The sequence below is a fragment of the Corella eumyota genome, chromosome 1 (genome assembly GCF_963082875.1).
Source record: "Corella eumyota chromosome 1, kaCorEumy4.1, whole genome shotgun sequence".
In the NCBI taxonomy this organism is placed as follows: Eukaryota; Metazoa; Chordata; class Ascidiacea; order Phlebobranchia; family Corellidae; genus Corella; species Corella eumyota.
In genome coordinates, this window is record NC_137490.1 from 3,997,441 (window position 1) to 4,017,276 (window position 19,836).

Here is a 19,836-nt window from a genome sequence, read left to right on the forward strand (position 1 = left end):
TGCAATATAATGCGCTATTTTTTACTCCAACGTTCAAATTGCTAATGACGCATACACAGTACGTGTGGACCATTGATAGACTGCTCCGAATCTAGAGATAAGTTTTCAATGAATCTAAATCGATTATATTACGGAAGGTATGTTAACCAGATGCCTGGGTTTGTTTAGGCCAGGGCACAAGCCAATATAATACCAAGATTATTGCCACGTAGAAGTATATCCACGGAATATTACTAGGTACAACAAATATGACTACGGGGCTGGAGGAAAGGCCGAAGTTTATTCACGTCTCTTCGTTGGACGATGTTTTTACTGAAAAAGCAAAATCAAATCAAGTAACAAAAGTTAGTATAAAATTTCGAAACTTTTTTTCCTTACTTTTTAAATTAAACTAGTTTAGCTGTAAATTAAATTGTTAACTTGATAAAATAACTATTTTAGATTTGCCAAGAAAACGAATACACTCTTCTTGTCAAGTTAGATAATAACAACAATTCAATTTTTACACAGATTCTTCAAATACTAGAGGTTTATAATTTTTTATATACCACTAATACAAAATCAATATAGATTTCGAATTCCTAGTAATAACAAACGTTTTGAAAATGTTTTCAACCAACGATCAATAATTTAACAACATAATCTAGTATATTAGAAATCTAACTATTTTTTGGAAAACTTTTGTTATATTTGATAGAACAACAATATAAATGTTTTGCTTATGAAATCAATCTGTGACAACTTAACAACCGAAATTCAAACTACATGTGAGTCTATAAAAAAGTTAAATGGCGTCATCAACCAAATCAAACTTGAATTTAAAGTCGAAATAACCATAGTGAAGGAAGATGAAAAAGCAATAGGTAATTACTAAAATTAATCATTTTGTTGGCCCCTTGCTTAACTATTAATATATAAAACAGGTTATTCTTTGTATTAATGTCACATTTTTGCCTTTTTAAAAAAAAAACTTAAAATAGTATTTTAATCAGTAGTATCATAATGAGTAACCCATTTAAATCTATGCAATTTGTATACAAGAGTTATGAAAGAGTTATGTATATTAGACATTGGTAAATAAAAAAGAATTTAGTAATCGATATTAATATATATATATTTATGTAAAAGTTTATATTTTAGAAAAAAATTTGGAACAACATGTTCAAGACAAAAAAGTTTGGTTTCCGAGGAAGATTGAGGACTTAGATATGTGTGGGAAGAACGTACTAATGTATGGAAGCGAATTGGACGCAAATCATCCGGTAACTTAATTTTACATAAAATCATAAATATTTAATTTGGGGTATAATCAATTTAAGTTTAATTTTCTCAAACAAGCGTTGGTATATTTTTTGTACTTTATTTAGAGCTTTAAAGACGAAGCGTATAGGAAAAGGAGACAACAGTTTAATGAAATAGCTCTTAACTACAAATTGTAAGAAGCCAAAAGATTAACCTTGTAATTTTTCTTACCAAAAAAATAAAGTTTTTTTAAAACTTTAAAGTTTTAAAAAGTTTTTTAATTATTTCTAGTGGCAATCCAATCCCATGCATTAAGTATACAGAAGAAGAAATAGTCACGTGGTAAGCATATACAATATTATACAAAAATAACAAATGAATAATGGGTTAATCCGGAGCCTTTAAAGTGCCAGCCTTAGTTTACGTTGTAACATTACTTTTGTACATGCCTTGCATAACTTACAAGACAATCTTCCAAGTACGATCTCTCATATAATCACATAAAGAAACTGGTTGCAAAATCAATCAACTCGATATATAAACACCTTAAACTTCAATAAAAGTAGATAAATAAAATTCTATATGCATTACCGTTACATTTTCTTTTTTCTTATTCAGGGGTAAAGTTTATGAAAAACTAAATCAAGTTTACAAAACCCACGCATGCGCACAACACATCGAAAACATGAAACTACTTGAGATGCATTGTGGGTATTCTGAAGACAACGTTCCTCAGGTAAAAAAAAGGAACAAAAATTCTCATTAAAATAAATAATATCTATTAAAACAATATAGCCCAATATACCCTTTTATAATTTTTACAGCTTGAGACCGTATCCCAGTTTTTACTCAAAACTACCGGATTTCGCTTAAGACCGGTGGCCGGGTTTTTAAGTCCACGCGAATTTTTAGCAGGCTTGGCATTTCGTGTTTTCAACTGTACCCAATATATCAGGTTATTATTACAATATAAACAATTTTAAAATTTAATAAGATAATTATCACAATACTACATTTAGTGATATAACGAAAAGTATAACCAATTTGTCTAACGAAAAGCCTATAGGCCTACCATTTATTTTAGACCATTAAACAAAAATTTTGAAAATATTAATATTTGTATGATTTAGGATGCAAAGCTTCAAATGGTAAAAGCTGATTACCAAGATTTGGGTTAAAATAATAATGTAGAGCACTGCATAAATTAAACCATTCGTTCAAAAGTATAGAAGTTATTTTCCTTTAAAATACTCATATTGTCATTTCCAGTAAACCAAAGTTCATACATTATTTCACATATATCGGTTCAAGTCGAACTTTTAACAACATTTTTTTTACAACAAGGTTTTAACAACAAGGTTAACAACATTTTTTAACAGACATGGAAAAGATCCTTTTTACACTCCTGAACCCGACGTTTGCCACGAATTGTTGGGACATATTGGGTTGCTTGCCGATCAGGAATTCGCAGATTTCAGTCAAGAAATTGGCCTTGCTTCGTTGGGCGTTTCAGAAGAAGAAATATCAAAGTTAGCTGCAGTAAGTGCAAGTACTCACATTTTAAATGGCCCAATAATAAATGCAAAAGAAATAAACCATTCTAAAATCTTTGATATCGATTGTAACATTATTTATTGTATATACTTACTTTTGATGTAAAAAAATAAATCCTATTTTAAAGGGTAATTTTTGCCGCCTTTTAGTAGTGTAAAATAAGCACTTGTATTTAAAAGAGTTTTTGCTACAATATACAATGCTGACAATTTATTATTTAGTGCTACTTGTACACGGTTGAGTTTGGTCTATGTATGGAAAACGGAGAAATCCGAGCATATGGTGCTGGTTTATTGTCATCAAAAGCCGAACTTGAGGTTAGTTTGAACATAGTAATATGCTTTTATATCTTTAATAACCATATTACAACCTTTGGTGCGTTAGTTAATTGGGTATGTACTTTATGTAGAAAGTTATGGTTTTGTTTTTTTCAGCATGCCCTAAGTAGCCCAGAAAAAATTAAAGATTTTGAACCTGAAGTTGCTTGCAGTCAAGAATTTTATGTAACCACTTTTCAACCTGTTTATTTCTTGTCACAAACTATTGGAATTGCCCAAGAAAAAATGAGGTGGGCTAAATAACACAAAATAGGGCTTTTGAAAAAGATTTTCTGTCTCTAACTTTAATATAAAATAAAAATAAATGTATTTTAAATAAAAATAAAACTACTAAATTTAAATACCTTTCTATTGCAGGGAATTTGTAAAAACTTTAAAAAGACCGTTTGCCGTGAAATTTAACAAGAAAATGCAATCAATGGAAATTCATGATTTTTAATCCGTAGCTTCTATTTAAAAATGTAAATAAAATAGTGTATTAGCTTATATTATACTTAGCCAATACAAATTTATATTTAAGTTCCTTATGTGTTATGTAGAACATAATCTATCTTTGTTGCTAGAGTGACATGCAAATCATTTATATTAGTTCTTTAAATTACAAAGCGACTATGCTTTTAACATGTATTTTACCTTTATTGTTACTATGTCATAGTAATAAAGCATTAAGTGATTCTAATCTAATATATTTTTATTATTTATTATTAGTCAAACAATGCACATAAATCACACTTACCAATCGTTTGTAGACTGTCCTCATACGGTTGACATTATAATCTCTTGTTAGCTTTATTATTGATTGTTGTAAATGTTCTGTTGTTTGTTGTCATTTAAATTTCAATAAAGGGTCAGTTGTTGCAATAACAAAATGACTTTTCTAAATACAATATTATTTCGATTAGCCAGTTTATCTAATAACATTGCCCAAATTTTCCTTAAAAGGCACTCACAATATATATTCCTTAACAGCTTGTTTTTTTTATAATATTAACTGCCTCGTGTTCTAGATACTAAGAAAAGTGTGTTTTTGTTAAAAACACTTGCAGTTGCCTATGGAATAATGTGCCGTTTTGGTTGATTAGTTTACGCGCCTTTTGTCAAGTCAACGTTTAGGCTAAAATGTTTAAAATAAAAAGTAACCTTTTTAATGAGTTCAAGCTGTTATCCATTAAATAAAAACAATGTTATCAAAATTGTTAACATCCATGTACAGTTTATAGGCCTACATCACGTTATAACAATTTTGTTTATATTAGTCATCTAGTAATACCTTTAATTATGTTTACGTTAAATTTCCGCTTAGTTGTTTTTGCGGTAAGAAGAAAAAAAGTTGAACTTTATAATATGCAAATTTTAATAGGTTTAACCACCTGGGCATTCTTCCATATATGCTTAGGTAACCATTTTTAGACTTTATAAACTTCAGGCAAAAACACGAGTCGCAAAAAATTTAAGTTTTCAGTTTTAAAGGAAATAAATTTATTTTACACTAGAATCATTAGGCAGCTAAATATTACAGATAACTTTAAACTATTCAAGCACATGCTCTGTGAAGTTAAAACACCCAAAACAGCATTACATAAAGATAACCATGAACAGTATAGAAATTAGCACAGATTAAGTAAGCAAAAGCTAGTCCGCGCCCTAGCTATAAACTTTGTTCTGAGAGGGATAGGCTATGTCTTCAATGCGTCAGTAGGCTACGTCATCGTACAGTGTGTGGTCCAGTTCAGCGTACGTATATTCAGTGTACTGTAACTCCTTAGCCGGTATAGACGTTAGGTATATTGAACTGTTGTTATTACTATTTGTATACCCGTCGTCTATGCCGGAGTATATACACTCATCCATAGCCTCAAAGTTTTCTTGGGCTGCGGTTTGATTATTTTGAGTATCCATGGCCATCATGTAAGTTAGACTTTCGTCTAACTCTTCTTGTTTCGGTTTGCGTTTAAGTTTTGTTTTAAATGCCGACATTCCGATCAGACCTTTTTTTTTCTTTTTGGTAAGGTGTTTCGGGCTGTAGGCTTCTCTCTGCCTAGCAATTCACAAAGACCAACATAATGCATTATAAACACTGCTGCACATAGATAGTACATACGTTAAATAGACTTTACTTACGCGCTATCTTCACTGCAGGTACTAAAATTGGATTCACTTGAAATGTCTGGAATGGCTTGATACGTTTCATCTGTTAAGTACATTACGACAAAATTTAAAAAAAACAAAACTTTTAATGTAGATTTTACAATTAAAATGTACAGAAATTCTTAATCTATCGTTAAGCTGGCATGTTACCAGATTTTAATCAAGGGCTCCATTCGGTCGAACGCAAACATAAACAAAAATGTGTTTAAAAAATACGGTGATAAAATCTTGTTTATGTTAAAATTTACATTATGTTACCTTGTAAACTTTCCAGATTGACGTTAATCTCCATAGATTTATTTTTATCCTGAATACAAAAAGACAAATTATGTAAGATAGTGTTTGGCCCTGACAAGGTTTACCATGACATAAATAACGGCGAAGCGCTTGTGAATGTTGTTACACTACCTTTATTAATGGTGGTTTAAACTGAATAGGAGTTATGTTGGATTTAGATCTTTGCAGTGATGTTATCTTCTTTTCAGCTTCTTGCCTAAACAAACACTTAAATTAATTAACAGTTCATAAGCACACGAAAATAAACAACCTTCTATTATCAACCTCACCGTGATACTTCCTGTCTTAATTTAGCTGCTTGTATGTTTATCATAGAAGGGGGAGGGGGCCTTGAGGGTGGGGGTGACCTGATGGAGGGGCTTGGCGGAGGGGGTGATCTAATTAAGGGGCTGGTGGGTTGAGGTGATCTAATCGAAGGGCTCCTCGCTAAACAAAACATAAAAAAACAATATTACATTTTAAGTTAAAGAACACCATGTATAATGCATTAGTCAAATACCTAATGTATTATCAAACATAAGTGCTTTAAATTAAGGATATATTTGTTAATGCCAATGGTAGTGCTGTATTTAACAAATTTAATATTTAAAACTTACGTTTCTCTGTCACTGGAGGTTTCGGCGGCTCCACAGTTGGCCTAGGTGGCGGTGGAACGTTGGGCCGAGGTCGTGTTTTAACTTTCGGTGATCGAGGCATTGTATTCGATATACCAGGTGAATTTGGAGCAATATTTTCGGCAGGTTTTCGATCCAGCGTCACTGAATTGCCTTGCATAGATGGACTTAAGGGCTTCCGTAATCTTTCGTTCTGTATATTTGTTAGTAAGGGTTTTGGTAATCGTGGAAAAGCCTTCACTTTACTTTGAGCATCTTCTGTATTTTCTTGATCTATCGAGGAATAAATATTAGGATCCGCAACATTGTCTTCCTTATTTTCAATGTCAATTGATTCTGGCTTCGGCATTTCGGAGTTTGCTGAATTCGAAAGTTTCGCAGCTTGAAGTTTATGCAAACTGTAAGCACCACGAACTGGCCTATCCTTCTTTTGTGTTGTTGCTTGTAGAGGTGTTTGGTTCTGTACTACAACTTCTTGAAGGTTATCTTTATTTAGATCTTTAAATGTTGCTACTTGTGGTAATTTAAAAGGCTGTGGTTTAGTGCCAATTGGAGGTTTAAATGGCAGAGGCGGGGATTTGTTAATTTCAGATGGGGATTTAGTGGACTGAACTCCATGACCAGTTAGGGCATTCTTGCTACGAATAATCGGTGGTGGTCGACTCTGAGTTTTACTTTGTGTTTTAGTTGACTTGTTCTCTAGTTTTTGATTTGTAGTTGCAGGTGGCCTTTGTATTTCTTTTGCAGGAGATTGATTCTTTTCTGACTCAGCCTCCATTTGTCTCTTTTTAATTATTTCCGCTATTGGGTGAACTTTTTTAGGGCTTGACTCGATGGAGATTTTTTCTCTTTGGCTGTTCGGTCGTAATGGAGGTTTTCTTATATCCATTGGGGGTTTAATGGGAGGGTTTGAATACTTACCTTGTGGCAACTTTGGTTGGCTATTACTGGGTTTCAAACCATTGGTCAATTGCCTTAAAGAAATGTCTTGTGTAGTCGACATTTTACGCGTTGGACTGCTGGAAGCAGAACTAGATGTCGATTCTGGTTCGGATATTTTTAAATATGGCGACGGCGGCCTATAAAAATGTACAAACAAGATATAGTCATGCCAAAAAGTAAATACTAACTACAACTATAACCTAAGCCTACATAAGTGCCAACTTATGAAATCTTATAAGCTATTTAAGAAACCACCTGTACGGTAACTTGGGTATATAAGTTTCGTCAGATTTGGGCAACAAAGGCGGTGGTTTCTCAACAACTACAGGTACAACAGTCGGTGGTAATGGAGGTGCATCCATTGGTATTGAAGACACCCGATTCACATTTTGATGTTCCGGAGTTAAGTTATTACATGAGTCTGTAAATTTACCGGGTGGTGGTGGTAATGGTCGGTTTCCTGCAAGGAAAATATTGGTTGGTAAATAGGCAATATAGATTTTAACAATTGTTTAAGTATAAACTAATTGAGTAGATATGACACACACCAATACAGCTGATTACAAACCACGTTTACTAATGTGCAGATAATGTATAAATCATCCTTAAAATACTGTTATCCTCGTTTAATAAACAAATTTGTGTTTATTGTCTAAATACAGCGCAAGCCTTCTTTATGAATCACGCTACCTCTTAAAGTTTGCAAATAAAGAACTCAGTTAAGTCTTGATTTAATACTAAAAAAATCTAAACTTGATTTCTAAGGCTACTGATTAAGTAGTCACACCTGGATTTGCTTGAATATTCTGGGTATAAATCTGGGGTTTAATTCCTTGCGGGGGCGGGCGAGGGGGACTTAGATTCGGTAAGGTCTCCTCGGCTGCCGGGGGCTCCGGTGGGGATGAGAACGGCATCGAAATGGGTCGGGGTAGACTGGGTCCCGATATTTTCAAGTTCCCATTTTGGGTCCGGGATCCGCGCATGCGCACTGGGGCCTTGTTACCATCAGGTCGCAATGAATTTGTCGTGACGTCATTATTTTTCTAAAGATACAATTTAACTTTTTATATCTTATAGTTAAAAAAAATCTTTATGTTATTCAAGGATGCGATAACTTACCTTCCCACGCAACCCTAGTTTCTTGCTCTGCGATATAACACCTCCCATTTCGATATTATCAAAATGTTCTTGAGAACTGACTTCATTTGTTTGATTTTCCAAAATGCCTTCTCCTAAAACAATTTTTATTTGGATTTAAAATTCAGGAAACAATAGGTGTATGACGTCACCAATACCGGATGTATCAGAACTTACCAGTTGCACGAAAGTCCAAGTAAACTGAAGAATTTGCTTCCAAAACTTCTGGAACTGACTCATGCTGAAAACCAAAAAAAATAAAATTAAATTGGATTTTGTAAATGACATAAATAGCAACTTTTTTGTTGTTTTTAAAGGGAAATTTTTTATACCGTGGGAAACTTGCTGAAAAAATTTAAGGGCTAATTTTATTTAAAAATTGAATTCTGTTGTTATTGAATGTGGTAAACTTAATTTAAAAACAACACGCGCGGATAACAATTTTAACAGGTTTATAGATAAACATCAAGTAGCTAAACATTTGGTTTGAAAATATTGGATTTTAAACCAGTGATCAGATAACAATATACACATAACATAAATTAGAGAAGTCTATAAGCAAACAAAAATGAAGTTTTGTGTATATTCAAAATTAATATATTTTGTACTTACTCTAATAATAGGAGCTTGATATGCAACTTCATTTTCCACCATTCCTTCATCATTTTCTTCTAGGCTAAAATTTAGAAAATTAAAACTTAATTAATTTGTTTACTGCTTCGTGTAATTTAAATTCTTATGTGATAACAGGGTACCGTGTTTAAAGGTGCGTTAATTGGTCAGGTCCAAATATTTGGCGGCGTTAAATATTAAGGGGTTAAGGGTCAGGCAGTAATATTACCTTATGGTGTACAAGTTTTCGCTGTTGCGATGGTTTAAATTTAGCTCGTAAAATTATATTCCATGAAATTTAAGTCGCGAATTTTTAATTGCTAAATCGGTGTCGCTTAGTCGTAATTGAGCTTTTAAGTGCCAGTCTTAAAGTAGCAAGTCTCAAGCGGGGCGGGACTAAATAGGTAATTTTCATACGCGTCGTGTCAACAGCAGCTAATGTCATCTCAAGTTGCAGCAATCAACGTCAGTCTGCGAGACAAAGTCACACGCAACACCTTTATGTTACGTCATCACAACATTGGACTTTATAATTTATGCACAAAAAACAAAGTGGGTCATTACGAGTCTCAAAGCCCAATTAGCTTGAACATACATTTAAGTATTGTGTGGGAACAGAAAGGCCACAGTATCCTTTAAGTAAAAGATGATTAGCAATCGTTTTTGCTATGGCCATATAGTTGTGTGACGTATATGGGAATATTCACTTAGAGCGTCTGATATGGTTTATCTCTAAATACTTGTGGTGTAATGTCCTTGCATCCCATATGTGTGTGTACCATATAAAGCAATAGGAAATAGATTTTAACGTGTTTCAAATGAAATCTTTTTCCAAAAAATTTCCCTTCGAAAATTGCCTCCTTTTTATCAAGGTGATTTTACTTTTTAAATAACGATAGGTTAAGCAAGGTTCGTCAATCACTAATTAGCCGCAAATGGGCCGGGAGTTACCCAAAAACACTAAGTCATTACGTTTCTCGGTAGCGTATATCCAAAAATTTCACACTTTGCAAACAAAAACCTGGTGCAAGTTGAAATAACGTCACGATTTAAAAACACAGGCTGCAGCCATAGGTGTGCCTCATAAACAAAATGAAAGATTCACATTGTGCGGACTTATCCATTGTATTAAACAAACTTGATATCAATGTTTATATTTATGTAAGAAATTGATGAGAAATCTGACCTTTTTTAGCCGTTGTGGTCACCTCTAATCTACCGGGTTATTTTCAATTTATACAAACAACGATTTCATAGAAATCAAATTCCATTACTTAATATGATGTTTATGTTTTGCGTCAGACGATTTAGCACAGCCTGGTTTAAACCTGACCCAGCCCTAACCACCTCGCGTAGCCTCACAGCTAGGTTCGTTGTTGCACGGTCAATTACTTTGTCATTTGTCAAAGGACATTATAAATCACAATCACGCTCATAAAGTGTCAAAATTTTAATCACCAAACAAAAAACAACAAAGAGTAGAGGCGATAAATATCGTTACTACGTCAAGTAGGTTCTTAATCAACCGACAATCTAGTAAAAGGGAACTATTTTATCGCCTCTTTTTAGCATCGGAAATTTGTGGTTTCAAACAACAAGTGAGAAATCGGCAAATTGTGCGGTTATTCCAGGTACATCTTTGCTTATCAAAGCTTCGCACGATTAGCTTTGTGAAAAGATAAATAAGAACAACATTGGTGCTCGTATAATTTACTTGAAAGCGGAAATGAAATTTGTTATCGGCGGGAGATCGCCATGGCATTATTATGAATGACAGTCAATTTTCGACTTTCGATTTGCACGAAAAATAGTTTGCAATTTTTAATGTCAACAAATTGTCTGTGATAATGTAAACGATATTTTATCAGCAATTAAAACATCTTTAAGGTGAATTACAAGACAATATTATAAACACAAAAATAATTACCTGCATTTTTAAATTAAAAATATTTTGGTATAGGCTAAATATTTATTCACAGATTTTTAAACAAAACAGACGTCCCAAAACAAAAAAAATAGTATTTCCTATAAAAATAAATTAAAATTTTCTCTTTTTAAATTAAAAACCTTGCTAAAAAATTAACTTAAAATGGAAGGTCTATGTTTTGTGTATTTTTCCTACATTTAAATATGTTCACCTCGGGTCTCGTATTAATCATCAAATTACCAAGCAATGCTCAGTTTGTTTGGATTAATTGTAATGAGATGTAGACCGAACACGGGAATTAGGCTTATTATCTGGCACTATGTGAAAAGATTACGCTGCAGAAAACACCTGTTTCAATATTATTTCTCGCAAAAAAGTTGCCAAAAGTGCAAGTAAAATTCACTTTTCATGCCGTTTAACTGTCTAACGTTGTGTCGCTTTTTGCATTGCGGGCATGTCTGTGGTAAGTCGTGTTAAATCATTACTTGATTACATCTATGCAACGCCTTATACATTCATGGCTTGAGCGAGATTAATCACGTACACTTACTAAGCACGCTAGGTTTGATACAGATATACTACTTAATGTCGTATTAGAATTTCAAATTAATGGTTTTTAATTTTACCTAATAAAACTGTTAGGTTCAGTTTCGCCTTTCATTATCACAATACTCTTTTTTCGTGACACTTCTGCTTTAGGTGACTTTGTTTTTGTTTCTTCGAAACTGCGAAATGTAGGCGAGGCTGTAGCATCAGTAGCCTGGCAAGTTAAAAAAACTTCATCAATAGAATCCAATTAATTATATGTATATTCTTAAGCATGTTTATTCTTACAAATGTTAAATACACGTAAAACACTTAAATAAACATGTTTTTACATACCTCTACATACATTTCTTCTACATTTTTGTCTTCTTTTAAGCTTGCGTCGCCCTTTTTTGAGGGTAAATCAGGCTCAATAAAAAAATGCTTACGCAAACTCAGATGCGATTCGTGAGTGGGTTTTAACAAGGGTGATGTCTTGGGCTTAACTGCTACATTCGATTTAGGTCTTTGGGCAAATACCAAGCTTTCCTGCCTATCAAGGACTTTACGACTGAACTCCGACATGTCCACCAATCCAGACTTGTTAGTCGTGTTGTGTGCCTTTGGTGCCATATAGGTTGCATCTTCTTCCACAGACTGGTAAGTGTTACTAAAATCAGTCGCTGGTATAGAGGTAGGAGACATGTAAGTATCATCTATAATTTCCATCTTTTCTATATTCGAAACCCAAGTTTTAATTTTACATTTAGTATAAAAATAATAAAGTTGCAAACCCTAGATTTGTTGCTACACACGAGTTAGCCTGAAAGATTAAATAATAACATTACAAAGCCGTTCAGCTTACGTGATTCTAAAATAGTCTAAGTGTTAGTGATGTCATTTAGTGCAGCATATTAAAAGGCAGGAAATTGAATCAGCGTTTTTTACAATGTGGGATCTTATAATGTTCACGTGGTTATGTACGTAATAATGGATTATTATTGAGTGTGAGAAGTTAGAATGTTGGCATTTTAACATCACCTTTAGGGTTGGTTTTAACGTAAAAACGAGAATTTAAACTCAACTATTTTGCAGTTTAAATTAGAAAATAAATTCCTATTTCATTCTGTGTTTATTTTTACTATTCGTAAATCTTATTTTAATAAAAGAGCAAAGCTATTTCGAGCACAATTACAGATGTTTGTATACAAAGCATTGTGTTTAACTCCGCCACAATTTTGTAGTTGTACGCCACTTATGTATCCGAAATTGTACTTTTAACCTTTGTTGGTATATATAGATGTGACGTTAACAAAATGTTATCAACGCGAGGCTATAAAAAACTGCAACATGTTGTTCTATTTTTGAAGTTTCCCTAAATTTAACGGAAACGTGAATTTTTTCACACCACAAGGTGCGTTTTATTGGCGTCGTGATGCGCCAAGAACGACCGAATCAACAAACTACAGTCCCCCCTAAAGCACGGACACTAAACACTTAGTCATCCTTGGTGTACTGGCGTGGTTTGCTGCGACTTAGTTGTTGGGTGTGGAAATCGTGGCCGGATTACGTAGTCGATAAATATTCTAATACTCGCTCGCAGCATAACCTTAAAATAAATTTGTTACGACCTATAAAAAAACAAGTGTTTACACCGCATAAGGAAATGCTGGTTACAAATTGTAATCTCATTATAGCGTTATTTTCCCCAAAAGTCAAATTTTGCGTGGTTTACAATGTTGATGGTATTAACCGATTTGTGAGCAATGGTAAAGCTATATGGAACGCCCACGTGACATATATCGTGTGTTTTAAACTAAGGTGTGTTCTTCCTAGAGTTAAAAACTGACGCATTCGCGTTTCAGACTTTAGTTCAAAGTGATCAAACCCCGATCTTAAGCTACCGAACGACAAAAAATGGCGCTCCAATAGGATTATATTTGAAACGACCAGTTACTTAAGTCATTCACTTGCCTTAGCGGTCAACGCTTTTTTGACAATTTTCTTCTACGATTAAAAAAAGGTTTGTGCTAATTAGAGATTTTCGTCAGTTGGTTTTAGCGACTCGACGTAGCAGTGAGTTAAGGAACACTAGCTTCTTGTATGATACTGTTATGATATTAACGCAGGATTGTTGCATAAACATAATGATACAATTTAGATTAAGATAACAGAGTGACAACAAATTATTAGACACAATGTGGTGTTTGTTGTTGATATAGGACAGTCGAAAATCTTTTCTATTTTGGTTGCAAATTATATAATGGCACTTGGACAGTTTTGCTTGAAGTTTAGACCAGCAATAAGTCGATAAAAACGAAAAAATTTGAGATATATTGACATAAGAACTGGATGAGCGTCATAGCAATTTGTCTTCTAAAAATATTTCTGAGAAAATTTTGTTTTTTGGAATTCGGTTAATGTCTCTTGAGATCCAATTTAAGCGACAATTTAACCTTTTACTATAAGGGATTTAATCACGCAAAATAGACATCGGAAAATTTAATATTTTACGTATTCCGAGTTAATGATATATTTAACTAAAGGTTAGCGACATAATGCTATTTAAATTACAATTAGCGTCTGTTTTACGCAGTACGTCAATCATTAAAATTGACGTAACTTGTACCCTTATGCAAGCGTCTTAAAATAAGTGTGCGCTAACTTTGTTTATTTTAGCGTAAGTACCGATGAGTAAACTCTCAAACATGTTTCGGTTAAGAGGCGTGACCTGCGGTCCGCTGAAATTCCGCAACGAAGCCCAATTAGGGAAAGGGCGAAAATGCAACTGTCGCTACACTGAACTTCGACAAAAGTTTATTGTCAAGTACAAACTATCATCGAGGCGGCGGCCCTTCCAAAAAATCGTGACCTGATGGTATACGAGATGCCGTGTTTATTTTTTGTAGAGCCCGTGTCACATTTACCTCGCCGTTATATAAGGCTCCGCTCGACGACCAACCAACACATTAATGAATAATAAATTCCAAGGACAGGATGAAGTGTACGAGCTGTAACTAATCGCAAACGATATAATAATCCTCCTTCAATGTTTTCGTTCAGGTCGGGAAAACATTATAATCATTATGGAAATTATTTTTGGAAGCAAATTGTCATAACTTCATATGTACAATTTCCCGCTCTATAATTAAATGTGCAAGAGGGCAGCTTATAAAAAGGCCGGTAAATGAATGTTTTAAAGGTTGTCTGTTGCCATAACGTGGTAGCGTGCTTAGTACAGAATAATTAGGTTGGGAAAATCGAGAATAAAAAACTAATATTATTGAAAAAGTCTTTAAAAATATTTTTTATGGTTGGCAAAATTTTTATTAAAAATCACAGTCTTAGTAAAAATATTTATTTTTTTTTTAGGAATTAATTAACACAAAAATTACCAATATGAATTCTGAATATTGTTGTAAATGCTCAAATTTGAAAACAGAAGAATACGTTAAATCTTGCTACAGAGTTTCAACTAACAACAAAAAATCAAGAAAAGTTTCGCTAATCGACATTTTAGTCTTTTTATTTATAATTATGGCCGCTTCAACGTCGGTCAACGCAGCATATTTAAACAAAATTCCAGTGCAATATCAGACGAGTTATTCAACGTTATTACGCAAACGTAGGGCCGAACTAGCTATTAATGCGAAACCAAACTGTATGACCGCAGAAGAAATGCAAAACTGCAAAGTCAACTGCGCGACAATTTTATGCCCAGTCATCGAAAATGGAAATTCGAAATCAACAAAGGTAAAAATAATTTTTAGAAGATTTTTAGCCTTATTTTTATAAAATAAAATTTAATTTTTAAATTTAGTAAAATCGACGAATTTTTAGATAACTTTTGTAAGATTAAATGTTGTAAACAAATTTATTGAGAACAAATTACTATTAGTCAAAACTTTAAATTGGGTATTTTAGTGATATATTACACAATAAATACTTACGTTGTTTAAAATAGTTTCGAAAATTGGTGTTAGTCAACTAAAAATACGTAATAAAAATACCCAATTTGGGGTTTAAAATAAACATAGTTTTAACGGTTACAAAATAAGTTAAATCTGAATTTTTTGAGGTAAATTTAGGAGTTCACTGGGCGTGGCAAGATTGTAAAAATGTTGTTAAATTTATGACACAGCAGAAGCAAGTTTGGGCAAATCGAGTCACGACTTTGGTTAGCACGCAGCCTTGCAATGCAAAGTTTTTCAGTTAAACACGCCCTCAGTCTAAACAAACACAAACACAACCACTACAATCGAATCAAACGTTACTAGTGTAGGCTTATTTTTAGAAACGATTCGTAATCACTATGCAACATAGTCACGTGGTACGGAAATTTTTAATTCCAGCGGTTGCGCAATATTTTGTCTCTATTTGAAGGGAAAATTAAATATATATTTTTCTCAGTTCCAAGAACAAGATTAAATATTTATATTTTTCGCAGGTGCCAAGTAAACTACGATCATTGTTTCAACTAATCACAGAAAAGGTGGCAAAAAAGAATATTGAAGGTAATTATCCTATTGAACTATTGTGCTCAAAATAATTATCACCTTGACTATATAATATCACTACAGATCAATAGCTCGCTATTGTCTTATCCTACATTAATGGATAGGTGTGGCGTTTGAAATATAACTTCAAGACAGCCGGTTAAACGGAAGGGCATAAGTTTCATAAGTTCAAAATACTCAATAATTATCAAATTTGAGTACGTCACATATTGGGTTTACTTAATAATTAAGAAAGAAAAAAAATTAAATCTTTAAATGTTGTTGCTTATTACCTTTCAAGAAAAAATGCCATAACGTCATATAACTTATAGTTTAAGAAAATTATAGAGTATATGCGAATTTCTATTGTCATTAAACTTATCGCTTTTAACTTGTCATTTAACTAGTATTACACAGTTGGTAATGGTAATAAGAATCCTCAATAGTCCAAAGGTTAACATGTTCATACTTTTACTTTTAGAAAAAAATTTAAAGTTAGCTGCGATCAGAAAATGTCAAGAAGAGGGTTTAGAAAATTCGATTTTATGTAAATTGAATTACGGGGATCCAACGGCATCAGCAAAGGTAAGAAATATATTTCATAAAATGTAAACCCAAAAAACGCGTATGCCCTACACGAAATAACAAAAACAAAGGCTTATGTTGTTTGTAAACATCATTATAATTATTTTTTGTTGATTTTATATAATAAATTAATTTTCGTATTTTTTATAGATTTTCCATCAGATCCTCCCCAAATTAATGATCCAAGCTGAGGTTAACAAAACTCTGCCGCCGAACGATAACGAATTAGGTAAATTTCTTTTAAAGTGTGTTAGGGCGATGTTAAGCTAGTAAAAAACAAGTAAAACATTTCGATAACCTTGTTATTTTGTTTATAGACTCTGGGGATAATTATGGATCAAACGCGGCGGATAAAAATAACCGAGATCAATTAACTGAAAGAATTTTTCAGCGAAGATCGCCCAAATTCATGTAAGTAATTACATAAAATTTCATTGAAGTGCATGTAATGTTTACACTGTTTATTTACGATGCTTGGGGCTTATGTAGGTTTCATGTTTATTGTTTCTTGTCAAATGTTTTTTTAATGCGACGGGATTAGCAAAACTTATTTAATGGCTTTTAAAAGAGCTACATACCGGTTTGCATAGTATGCTTACATAACTATATATAGGGCAAATTACCCTTTAACATCATATGCCGTATGGTTAAAAATACATGTCAGCTAACATGTAACATCGGTTACCAAGTACCCAAACAAGCCATTAACCACACATTTAATGTAAGGCATAGGGTGTGTTTATATGTTGTACAAGTAACGAGCGCAGTAGATAATGGCTTTAATTATTTTGGGCGCGTGCGCTTTACCGAGCTGTCAGTCAAACTTCTTCTAACGACTCTGTTTTTTCCGGGATATTTGTAACGTCTTCCGTTTTCCCCAAGTTATAATAAGATCCATGTTCTAAGTGGGACAAATTTAGATTTTGTCGTTCGCTTCTCCTGTCTTTTTAATAATCATGTGACTCATTTTACGCCATTTTGTACTTTATCGCATCAGCATCGGTTTTTAAAATGGCTGAGTATATTAACGACAGTAAAATATAGAAAGTTTGTGGTGTTCAGGTTATTTTAAACTATGGCTTAACGTCACTCATTCGTCTTTACTATTTCAGGACCCGGAAGAAACGACAGTCAATGGAAACTTATCGAGAAATGTGTCAGACCGTTTGGAGTACAACGCCCCCCACAATCGTCACCCACGTTAGTTCAAACACGGATGTTGAACTCTTCGTTCACCACGATCAGAAATTCGAGGTGGGGCAATGCAAAAAGGAAAGTCCCGTTCTCACTGTTAATATTGTGGGGGATTCCCAAGCCCCAAGGTGTCGTGTATCTCGGTCAAAACACTTCGCCACGTTCCTTATTGATCCAGAGGTGGTAGATATTACCAATTATAAGAACTGTGCTGTTTTTATGACCAACAGTAGTGAGTTAGCCATTTGTCGCGACTGGGTCTACTTAAACTCGTCGTGTCGGATGTATTTCGTGGCACCGTCGATCGCCAAGTGAAACTTCTTTTTCTTTTATTCGTTCATCAACCCAGCATAGTGCTTCATTCTTTTACTATTTACTTAACCCATCTTAACGAAATATCATTTAATGATATAAGAATCACCGGCCGATTTGCTTTTCGCGGTGCTCAAAGCTTTTAAAAATAACATTGCATTAGTTCTTCACTTTATAAACGTTTTTTATATGTCCCGTCGTTATTTCACAAGTTTTTGTATTTTTCTTTATTTATGTAATATCCATTGCTGAAGATCGGGTTTTCAGAGTTGCGATTTTATTTTTAACCTAGAGTTAACGCCGCGCTAAATATTGGTAATACCATTTACGTATTTTCACACCGCAATTTCAAATTAGCGACCAGCGAACATGCAAAATTTACCACAACCCAATTTTGCGAACCGTCGCTATATGGTTGTTAACTTTATATAAATAGCGACTACATTACACTGTGGCACTTCGCATTTAAAACACCAGGTCTAGTAATTAGTGTGATTATGGAAAAATTGGCGCACGCCTATATATTTGAATGAAGACCAATGTGTTTTTTTTCCAACTTAAAATTGTTATGGTTAGGTACGAGGGATTTCGAAATCGAGTTCTGGCGATTTATGTCGGTTGACAAATTAAGGCGAGTGTCGTCACCAAGTATAAATAGTCTTAACGGACGGGAAGCAAGACAGGACCACTCCTTTAACATGTAAAACGACAGGGAGTGTTGAGGCACTCAGTTGTTATTGTAAATAAACCCGATCTTCAGCCGAACATTTGCACATTATGCGTCGAACAAAAACATGTAGAACAAGAAGTCTTGAGTTGTTACATTCAAGACTGGCCTTGCTCTTCGGCGTTGCTTTGTACCTAGCTGAATAAATTTTTCTTATTTTTATAGCTCACTTTATTATTTATTTTTATGTTTTTTTATATTCCTGTTCATTTCATAATATTATATTGTTTGTTTTTTTCGTCGCTCGTACTAGAGTTCATTTGTCCTTGCCATACTTTTGCGAATAAAATTAATTTAAGAAAAACAAAATGAATTGATTATGACAAGTAACTCTAAAAAATATTGCTGAGAAAAAATATTAATTAAAGTAAGACATTATTTAAAGGTCAAGGCAAAAAGGTGAAAACTCTAAAATTAATCCTTAAAACGAAAACGTTAGTTTTGGTAAAAACACATTAGTTTAATGTACGATAAAACGACCTTAATTTTTTGGGAAACTGACCTAAATCAGAGATCGAACAGTGTAGTAATTTCATGTAAAAACTTGGTTATTTGATGATACCCAAATCAGATTACAGCCAATGCACAATTAAGTATTGTGAACTAAATCTGAACTTACATGCTTGATTTTAACGAGATAGAGCCTACGCCACACAAGTTAAAGAATTAGGAGACCTGATAATTAAACTGTTGACGTCACTGGCGGAAATCTTTCTTGTTTGTTTAGACATAAACGATTACCTGAAGTTTTACATTTTTTCCGTTTGATTCATTTTACTCGTGGGCCTGAGTTATCATGTTATAAATGACTGTTTTACATAAAACTTACAAAGAACAATGTTTTAGATAATTGAATAAAAATTTAAACAAATACAACCGTAATAGTTAACTATGTTGTTTAACATATATGATACAGCAGTTTGAAACTTACAAAAATTTACATAAAACACGAATAAGTGCCAAAAAACACACCTTTAAATATATTAATAGGCTGATTTGTTTAGCAACAACAGTAAATATATTTATTTTAGGTAAAAATAAACGTAAAACGTTAACCAATTTCAACAATTTAACCAAATTTAAATTCCAAAACCAATCCTATCATAATACGTTTTTGCTAGTCATTGTTAGACGTTCACTGTAAACAAGATTTCAAAATAACAAAACTTAACAAAAATTGACTGAC

General features: G+C 33.2%; 3 protein-coding genes across 3 annotated transcripts; 2 read left to right on the forward strand and 1 right to left on the reverse strand.

Annotated features, from left to right (window-relative positions):
- The first annotated feature begins 235 nt into the window (after positions 1-235).
- Positions 236-3,848, forward strand: LOC145763761 (tryptophan 5-hydroxylase 1-like). The gene is made up of 12 exons (XM_082575275.1): positions 236-344; positions 442-528; positions 698-863; positions 1,141-1,262; positions 1,368-1,435; positions 1,534-1,584; positions 1,861-1,978; positions 2,067-2,197; positions 2,622-2,781; positions 3,018-3,113; positions 3,231-3,364; positions 3,492-3,848. The coding sequence occupies exons 1-12, from the start codon at positions 249-251 to the stop codon at positions 3,571-3,573; spliced, it is 1,311 nt and encodes a 436-aa protein (XP_082431401.1). The 5' UTR covers positions 236-248; the 3' UTR covers positions 3,574-3,848.
- Positions 3,849-4,566: 718 nt separating this feature from the next.
- LOC145755106 (uncharacterized) lies at positions 4,567-12,138 on the reverse strand. Its single transcript, XM_082571319.1, has 13 exons — positions 11,694-12,138; positions 11,438-11,571; positions 8,885-8,948; positions 8,450-8,513; positions 8,255-8,367; positions 7,923-8,178; positions 7,391-7,595; positions 6,176-7,272; positions 5,849-6,005; positions 5,691-5,775; positions 5,541-5,589; positions 5,256-5,325; positions 4,567-5,172 (listed from the first exon to the last, which is right to left on the reverse strand). Exons 1-13 carry the CDS (start codon positions 12,063-12,065, stop codon positions 4,827-4,829), a joined length of 3,012 nt encoding a protein of 1,003 aa, XP_082427445.1. The 5' UTR covers positions 12,066-12,138; the 3' UTR covers positions 4,567-4,826.
- A 2,597-nt stretch (positions 12,139-14,735) lies between these two features.
- Positions 14,736-17,926, forward strand: LOC145764183 (uncharacterized). Its single transcript, XM_082575783.1, has 6 exons — positions 14,736-15,089; positions 15,784-15,850; positions 16,314-16,417; positions 16,568-16,646; positions 16,735-16,828; positions 17,530-17,926. Exons 1-6 carry the CDS (start codon positions 14,736-14,738, stop codon positions 17,924-17,926), a joined length of 1,095 nt encoding a protein of 364 aa, XP_082431909.1.
- Positions 17,927-19,836: the final 1,910 nt, after the last annotated feature.

Bases quoted from the DNA above. Each gene is read 5' to 3' on its own strand.
- LOC145763761 (XM_082575275.1), top strand. From the start codon at position 249: ATGACTACGGGGCTGGAGGAAAGGCCGAAGTTTATTCACGTCTCTTCG. The intron at 345-441 runs GTTAGTATAAAA...TAACTATTTTAG, and splicing joins AATCAAATCAAGTAACAAAA to ATTTGCCAAGAAAACGAATA. The intron at 1,585-1,860 runs GTAAGCATATAC...TTTCTTATTCAG, and splicing joins GAAGAAGAAATAGTCACGTG to GGGTAAAGTTTATGAAAAAC.
- LOC145755106 (XM_082571319.1), bottom strand. From the start codon at position 12,065: ATGGAAATTATAGATGATACTTACATGTCTCCTACCTCTATACCAGCG. The intron at 11,572-11,693 runs GTATGTAAAAAC...TTAACTTGCCAG, and splicing joins TAGAAGAAATGTATGTAGAG to GCTACTGATGCTACAGCCTC. The intron at 5,173-5,255 runs GTAAGTAAAGTC...GTGAATTGCTAG, and splicing joins ACCTGCAGTGAAGATAGCGC to GCAGAGAGAAGCCTACAGCC.
- LOC145764183 (XM_082575783.1), top strand. From the start codon at position 14,736: ATGAATTCTGAATATTGTTGTAAATGCTCAAATTTGAAAACAGAAGAA. The intron at 16,418-16,567 runs GTAAGAAATATA...TATTTTTTATAG, and splicing joins ATCCAACGGCATCAGCAAAG to ATTTTCCATCAGATCCTCCC. The intron at 16,829-17,529 runs GTAAGTAATTAC...TTACTATTTCAG, and splicing joins CGAAGATCGCCCAAATTCAT to GACCCGGAAGAAACGACAGT.